Consider the following 9,096-nt stretch of genomic DNA (forward strand, 5'->3'; position numbering starts at 1 on the left):
GATTATTTTTTAAATGTTCTGCAACTTTTCTAAACAACCAATTTAAGGCAAGAACTCCATAACTAAAACATTTTATGTCGTGATAAATACTTTAAAAAATAGTTTTTGATAAACCTATATTTAAGTTAAAAAAAACATGGCTTCTATTATTTTTTTTAATAGAAATGTATCCGGACTTTGGGACGTTTGTGTAGATATCTATCATACCGTTTCTGACTTGCTATAGTCGTTAAAATCGCGATAAATTTGAATTGATCAGTTGATTTGTCGTCGATTGTTTCTCGCAGTTTTTCTAATAACAAGTAATAATTTTGATATACTCACTATAGAAAATGATTAGAAAAATCAGTATACATAATTACATATGATATAGATGTGAACAACTGTTTGGCATCATAGAAAATGTCTTGGAAATTCAATTTAATTTTACAATATGAATGTTAAATATATCCTTTCAAACATGTCCGAACTATGTAACCCCAGTGATATATATATAAGATCTCGATTTAATTCTGGTATAATTCTAATGTAAGCAAGCTGGAAAGGGGGACTGTTAAAATGGAAATCAAAAGTTGTGATCAAGTTGAAACTTTGAAAGACAAGGTTCAAACTGGAGAGAAAAACTGTTCAAGTCCAAAACCAGGTATGTCTTACATAGCGTTGATTTCGCTGGCCATTCAAAGTTCTTCACCAAGGAAAATGTTACTGTCTGAAATATATAACTGGATCACAGAAAACTACCCGTATTATAAAATGGAAGAAAGAAGTTGGCGGAATAGTATAAGACATAACCTATCTTTAAACGAATGTTTTGTAAAAAGTGGGAGATGTGAGAACGGTAAAGGAAACTACTGGTCAATACACCCAGCTAACATAGACGATTTTGCAAACGGCGACTTCCGCAGGAGAAGGGCGCGCCGCCGTGTGAGGAAATGTGACGAAGAACTTCAGAAGCTAGTTTCGTGTGACGACGACGAGGACGACGATAAAAGTTCTGTTGCCGATGAACCATACTGCACTATTGTTCCACAAAATGCATATGTCCCGATGACGAGCACGTGGGCCTCAACGGATTATCTGACTGCAATGTTTAGTGTAGAAGCAATTCTATCACAAGAGGAACGAATCCGGTACTTTTGTAGAAACAATAGCTCCGAAGATATGAATGCAACGAATGAAATGTATCAAAATTCTTATCAAGGGAACAATGAAATATTTGACCAGTCAAATTATCAAGGATTTGGACATTCTAACGATCACCAGACTTTCGTTCACCCATCTACAGTTAATGTCAACGTAAACGTAAGCGTACAAGGCATTCCGAACAACGTAGATCAAATAATTCCGTCATGGCAGGATACATTTCACAGATTGCAGACGGATCTTCACACTAAATGCTAAAGCCAGTGATATCTGCTACATTCGAGGAAACCTGTTAAGTTGATTCACCGATCATTTATTCGTCAAAATGAAACAGAAATAAACAGATTATGAAATAGCTTACTACCTGCATTACCCTTTATATTCGAGGAAAACCTACTCGTTATTATTGGATATTCTCAATCGGTGTCTTAATTTATACATTCATGTATCAGAGCCGTAAACATCTTCTGACTGTGTTGTTTTAATGTCAAACGTGATTTAAGAGAAGTAATGTTATTGTTACTATATGTTCCACAGGCACTCGTCTCAGATTTTTTTCCCCTGTATATACGTTTATACAACATAAAGGTATGAATAAAACAAATTATTCTGCATGAGACGAGTGCCTGTGATATTTTACCCTCTTTAAAAGTATGAATATGGATAATACTTGCTCGAGTTACGGTTAATCTCAGTTGGATGTAATACAGGACACGCTTTTAATGTATTTATTAAAGTTAGTTATTAGAAAATTGAATGCCTTGTTCTTTTTATTTCTAAAATTGTTTGCCTGTATTTTTGACGGGTATTTTTAGACAACCGAATCATTTGTAACAAAATAGAAAACATTTAGCCTGTATGATTCGAAATTTTTGTGCAAAACGTCAAACTATCAAAACTTTGGTATTTAGTTATAGCCAATGATTTTTTTTCAGCAACAAAACATTTGGCTTTTTTTAATTTTGGTATCATATAAAAAAGTGTGGACACAGATTAGTGTAGGAATTTAGGACTTTCATACCAAAGTATGCACGCTAAGCTTGGTACATATATTACACACAGTAATACTATGAAGGTATTACATAAGTGTTCCATTTTTTTAACAGATTTTTCAGTTTTGATTAAATGAATTTTACACGATAAACTACAATTATGTTTAGTATGGTGTCGTCCATCACTTTAGTATCATTGGTGCATTCTTTGGTGTGAATGTCTTTCTAGTAGGATTCTTTGATACACTGTTTCGATTGGTGACAGTTACTTTTGATTAGATTGATACCAAATTATCAAATCAGTATATGGTCATTCTTGTATCACTTATTTAAGATTTTGATAAATGTTTGAGAAAGTTTCAAAGAAAATGCTAGGTTCTAGTTCCTACACGTATATGCATTACCATTATCAATATGGTTCGAAGTTAAGTTATAATCCCAAACAGAATCCATCTTTAATTTAATTTGATAAATAGCACAAGTTAAGATAAGAAGAGGAATGAAGCCTTCGTGTACTTATGCTTAATCTGGTTTTGATGTTTATGATGGTTTGATATGAGGTGTATGTATGTTTTCCCATAGGTTCTGTTATGTTTCAACATGGCGGTCATTAATACTTTTTGTTTTTATCATAAAGGTGATATCAGTATAGAGCATCCCAGTATCTTACATGCAAGCTTTTGTTCAAATATTAGAGATAGTTTCTGATAAAAACTATGTATATGTATTTCTGAAAGAGTTCTATGTTTAATACGGATTTGCACAAAAACTTCAAAATAACAATTTATAACTTCAAGAGATTCATAAAGAAATCTTTACAATTTCAGGCAAATGTGTAGCCCCGACAGACATTTCGAATCATCTATAAACAATTTCAAAATACCAAAATTCTGAAATATCTTCAAATGAAGATTTCTACAAAGTTTGGCTCGAATCGGCCAAAAATGTTATGCAGAAGAAGAGTTTGCAAAATATGAGGATTTACTGAAAAGGATGGGGTCAAATTGCTACTTATACGGCAGTTGATTGCTGTGTCAAAATAAAGTTGAGAATAAAAATATGGAATATATCAAAGCGACAACAACCCAACTTAAAAGCAGATAGCAGCCGAAGTCCACCAATTGGTCTTCAACGCAGAGTGAAAATTCCGCTCCTAGAGGTAGTTCTCATTTGCCCCCTAAATAAAGTTGTGTACTAGTTCAGTGAAAATGGACGCCACATTTAACTCCAAAATATTCAAATTAACTTAAATTAAAAACACACAAGACTATCAAAGGCCATGTAGAGGCTCCTGATTTGAAAAACGGCGAAAAAAAAGGCGGGATTGAACATGTTTTTTGATATCTCAACCCCCCCCTAAATCTCTAGCCAATGTAGATTAAAGAACACCCAGCAATACGCACAGTAAAATTCAGTTTAAAAGAAATCCGAAACCGATGTCAGAATAAGTAACAATAGAAACTAAGTGAAATGAAAATGCTACATAAATAACAAATGACAATTAGTACTAGCAGTTTCTGACATGCAAGCTACAGACCTCAATTAAACTGATTGAAAGATCACGGTATGTCTTCATCATATTGAAACCAGCATAATCCCTCCCGTTAGGGGTTTAGTATCATACCATCATAAAAAATATGAGAAAAACATAATCCGTATCGTGGCAACAGCTGGTTTTAGAAACATGTTTTTATTTCCGATGCGATTACCAAATGAGTTAATTAATATAAATAGCAAAATATGCCGTATTTAATGACAGTATTGTCACTATACTCCTTCTAAATAAGTCATGTTTAAAGCTTTCGTTAGTTTTTGAGGTGAATGCCGACAATTTGTGCTGTAAGTAAAGAGAACTGCCATAAACGTATAAATATAAGATGTTTACATGTTTATATTTACGAACGAATGATGCTAGTACCGAAGATAACAATAAGTAAATGTTTTGACTAGTTTGTGATATCAAAAACCCTGGTGTAATAATTTTTTAGTAATGCATATTTTTTCTCCGTTAAAATCAAATTAATTGTTTCATAGATTCTACACATGCAGCACGAGCAAATCGAACGCGCTGAGAAATGAACCCCATAAGATGTGGACAAGGGAACATCCCCATCTAAAATGAACAATTAACAACAGGAAATGAAAAATCATCTCTTTTATCATAAATCATAAATGTTGATTTTAATCTTAACGTTTCATAAAGATATAGATATCAAGATCCAGGAAAGGGCAGTTTTTATTGTTAGCTAAAGCTTTATTTAAAGTCAATTCGGCAGGATATATCTCTTTAGTGAACATACTAAAGTTTTTATTATTGAGAGTCAATATATCATAAAATATCTAAAAGAGTTGAATTAAATATTTGAATCAGATGTTGTTCAGATGGGTCTTTGATGATTTTAGTCATAAATTGTAACTCGTCACAATACAGAAATAGGTACGCAATAAATGATGCACAGTTAGTCCCCATAGGAATTCCGATAACTTGACTATATACGGATATATCGGACTTCTAACACAAAGGTTCCTGGTTCGATCCCGCTCCGGGTTGAAAATTTCAGGGACTGAATTTTCGTCTCTCCGTTGACATCATTTGAGAGTATGGTCTTCAGGAAACGACGATAGTCCACCGGAAGGGGTCGATAAATACCTGACCCGTGTTAAGAGAGAGAGAGAGCCATATCTCTTGCACGTTGAAGACACCCTTGTAGATTTAAAAAGAGCAAGCTAATGCAGACACAAGGCAGCACTCGCACCCGCAAAGTGGAAAGGAATTAATAATTAATAATCAGGTATGTGATATTTTCTTAATAGGATTATGAAACAAATGGTATATAGGATTGAACAATCAAAACTTTGAACAGATACAAATCACCATTATAAGCATACAATTTATCAAGTTCTTTCAAGTAATTTCTTCAACTATTTTCAAAGACCTTATTTGAACAATTTATAACAAGATTTTTGATTGTTCCACGTGTACTAGTAAGTAGAATACTGTGTTATAAATAGTTTAGAAGTGGAACAATGGCTTGAAGACAAAATAAATCTATATTTGTAAGGAGTTTTGTACAGCTTCAGAAGCCCATGCATAGTTGGAATTGCCATTGTATTAGGTTTTGCTTGTACAGAGGTATCTAGTAGTTTATGTTGGTCACATATGTTTTTTTTTCTCCGAAAATGGAGTCAGTTGGAATGTTGGTGAATTCGTGATTTCATTTTTCAGAACCTCAATATTAAATTATTATAGTCAACCAAACATGATAATGTTAGCAGCCTTGTCATCCGTAACAAAAACAAATTCCTTAGCGAGTTCTTTTAGCTTATGTTTGATACTAGAATAGTTGTTGTTCTTTAAAATGTTGAATACATGTTCAATCATGCTGAATCATACCTATATTGATCCTGACAGTCTGTTTATGAGAATTATTTGGAGATCCTGTATAATTCTTTGATATTAATACTATGAAAAACTTCTAAAAATGTATCATCTATAGCCTGTACCAGGTCCGGAATATTACTGTTGTTTTACGTTCGTTTGATGTGTTTCAGATTTTGATTTAAATTTTGTTATTTGATAAGGGACTTCTGAATTTCAATTTTCGATGTCTATTTATTTTACTCTGTACTAGTGATACAACCAAAAGAATTTTGTTTATAATGTAATTTGAAAATCTATTTATGTTTCATCAATTCAATGAACTGCACACATGATTTGTTCTGCATGGGTGATTATCCAACTTTCGAATTTCTGGTAGTCTGTTCAAGACATATTTTAACCTCAGATTAACACGTAACAAATTTGCTATAAAAACACAGTGAGGTGTTGTGTTTGAACTATAAGTGTTTTAACACATAATGCACCTGTGTGTGCAGTAAAAGTAGCAAAGGATCGGTATAAACTCAGAAATGTTTTCCAAATTCTTCTTTGCATGGGAGTTTCAAGTTTAACAGTTTAGATTTTATTAATGAGAATGTTAATGACACTATCACCAAAGAGAAAACACATTTTTTACGTAGGCTAGCTATTATAACAAATTTCATTTGTTACATACTGGTCAGCTATATAGTCTAAAAACATGTTTATGTGACAAACACATTAATATCTTAAACCAATAACCTATAACAATTATTGGTTAAATATATGACCTTTTCTGCTTTAAAAATATAACTTTGACTATTTCAAGCATTGACTAATGCTTTATTATACAGATATTGAAAAAACTACACATATACACTTCAAAGTTATTTTGAATTAATTTTCATTTTTTTTAGATTCTAACTAATAGAAGATATCTGCATTTCTAATAATCTTATTAGTTCTGAATGCATTAAAATCTATAACTGAGCGCTGCTGAAATTCTCCCTTTTTAGGCAATATTCCCATAAAACTTCTTAAATTATTCCAACATGGTACGAAAATTTCATACAAAGAAAATGGAACCCATCTAAACCAGAACTATTCTAGTGCTAAAGAATGTGTACAATGTAACATCGGACAAGTTGTCTCCTTGTACAAATATACTTACTGATACGGTTATAATTATTCTGCTAGTCACTGTCATGAACTTTGGGTAATATGGATTTTCTAGTTTATGGTTTGAACCTTTACTGAATTTTCATTTCTTTTTTTGTTGTTGTTGATATTGCAAAAGATGTTTTTTTGGTGTACCTATCAGCAATTTAAATCCTTTGAGATTACCTCCAGTCACTCAGAGCATTCCGCAACACAGTATGACTTGTTGTTAATTTTGCAATTACTTTCCATTGTCATTTTATACAAAGTTGAATGTTGTTTTCAAAAAAAAATGTTGCCGAGGATATTTTACATACTTGCTTGTATCTGGTTACGTCTACAAACACTCATGAAAACTTTCTATTTTTGGACTTGATCAACCGGCAGTATTGCATTTCAGATTTTCCCACCTATTCTTGAGAGGTTTAAAATATCAAAACCTAGTTTTATCCTGCTACATTTTTTTACCCTGTCCAAATTCAGAAATCATGCCAGCAGTTGTAGAATGTAATATCTTTATATTTTTCATAATTAATTTTGAATATTTGGTATGAATTGGAGACTCATGAATTAAGAATTCAAAATACTGTACGGACATATGTCTGTTGTCTGTGAATAATTACATTAGATGTATGTTTCATTACAATACGTTATTCTGATTGGCTAATTGCACATCACATGTTATTCCGTAAGCAGTTGCATGAGACAATAACATTTCATTCATGATGACACGAGGTCCCACAATAAAGTGCATAGGTAAATTTAAAAATTCAACTTCATGAAAATCGTGTTTTTATAATCCTAGCTATAAAATGTAATTATAAGTATTGAATGCTTCTTTTTGTAACTTTATAGGGTTGTAAAAGCGTTGACTGTGTGTAAATTTTTAGATTGAAGCGCTTCCGCGCTTCATACAAAATGTACTTCGGTCAACGCTTTTACACCCCAATAAATTTTCAAAAAGAAGCATTCAATTCTTAATTAAAAAACATGTAATTGGTTGAGTATTTTTTTATTAGCACACTTATGTATTTTGAGGTATTTAAATTTTTTTTTTCTAGTTTCTGACAGTTGAAATCCTAAAACACTAAAAGGACAAAAGGGAAAATCGTCGAAAGGTTAATATGAAGTTAAACAAATAATATATTTTTTTTCAGAAAGAAGTTTACAAACTCATGCTGAGTTTAATTTTAGAACATTTGTAGTTTGAATGCTATTGTGTGATACACTGAAAAAACCCACAATTTGTTTCTACATAAATATGTTTACAGAATTTTGGTACTACATTAAGTTCAATTAGTAGGTAGTTAACCATTTCTCACACCAACATAACAATACCTACTCAAACCCCTTTTCTTAATGTTTAGGTACATTTGGAATTAAGTTGCGATAAAAAAAAAGAAAAGCGATATGATTGTCAATAATCCTAAAAAGGATTTTTTTTTAAAATAAAGTATATTGAAAGAGGGACGAAAGATACTAGTGGGACAAACACATAAATCGCAGAAAAAGCCCAAACAACATCGTTTTGTGTGTACAACTCATTACATTAACTGCTTGATAAACGAATTAGGTATTGACAATTCACTTGGAAACACAACATATGCCCTCACAACAATTACTTAAATATATATCCTGGATAACCATAGGTCTGTTCTATGTTCCTTTGGAATTTCAACCAAAGATAAAGAATTGGATCATCCATTACTGTATTGAATACCTAACTACATAAGTGTCCTTACACAGAACGGTATATTGCTGGGTCCTCAAAGTGCTCCCCAAAAAGTTATCAAAGTTACTAAGATTATAATTTAGTACGCCAGACGCGCGTTTCGTCTACATAAGACTCATCAGCGACGCTCATACCAAAATATTTTAAAAGCTAAACAAGTACAAAGTTGAAGAGCATTGCGGATCCAAAATTCCAAAAAGTTATGCCAAATAAAGCTAAGGTTATCTATGCCTGGGTTAAGAAAATCCTTTTTTTTTTGTTTTGAAATATTAAAAAATTGTTAAACACGAAACCTCTTTCTCAATTATTAACATCTATTTTATCAGCAATCAAAGATGGGCTTCAAAGTTATTGTGAAACTGCCTATTCTAGAGGTGACGTAAATCAGATGTGGATACTTATAAATTCCAAAGATCCTTTAGAGTACATACAATCTAACTCTTTTTCATCTTGTAATAGTAATAAAACATTTGACTTTTCTACACTTTACACAAGTATTCCACATTTTTAACTAAAAGACAAATTAAAAGAGTTGGTATTGCATTTTTTCATAAAGAAGAATGGTCAACGTAGATACAATGATCTTGTCTTAGGGAGGGATGAAACCTACTTTGTAAAGGATCACTCTGATTCAAACAAAAAATTCTCTGAAACTGACATCAAGATGATTGATTTCTTGATTGACAACATATTTGTAACATTTGGAGGACATG

The 9,096-nt window shown here is 32.0% G+C and overlaps 1 protein-coding gene across 1 annotated transcript; it reads left to right on the forward strand.

Annotated features, from left to right (window-relative positions):
- Positions 1-381: 381 nt before the first annotated feature.
- Positions 382-1,848, forward strand: LOC134713812 (forkhead box protein I2-A-like). The gene has a single exon (XM_063575088.1). The coding sequence runs from the start codon at positions 559-561 to the stop codon at positions 1,399-1,401; it is 843 nt and encodes a 280-aa protein (XP_063431158.1). The 5' UTR covers positions 382-558; the 3' UTR covers positions 1,402-1,848.
- Positions 1,849-9,096: the final 7,248 nt, after the last annotated feature.

Source organism: Mytilus trossulus, chromosome 4 (genome assembly GCF_036588685.1).
Source record: "Mytilus trossulus isolate FHL-02 chromosome 4, PNRI_Mtr1.1.1.hap1, whole genome shotgun sequence".
Classification (NCBI taxonomy): domain Eukaryota; kingdom Metazoa; phylum Mollusca; class Bivalvia; order Mytilida; family Mytilidae; genus Mytilus; species Mytilus trossulus.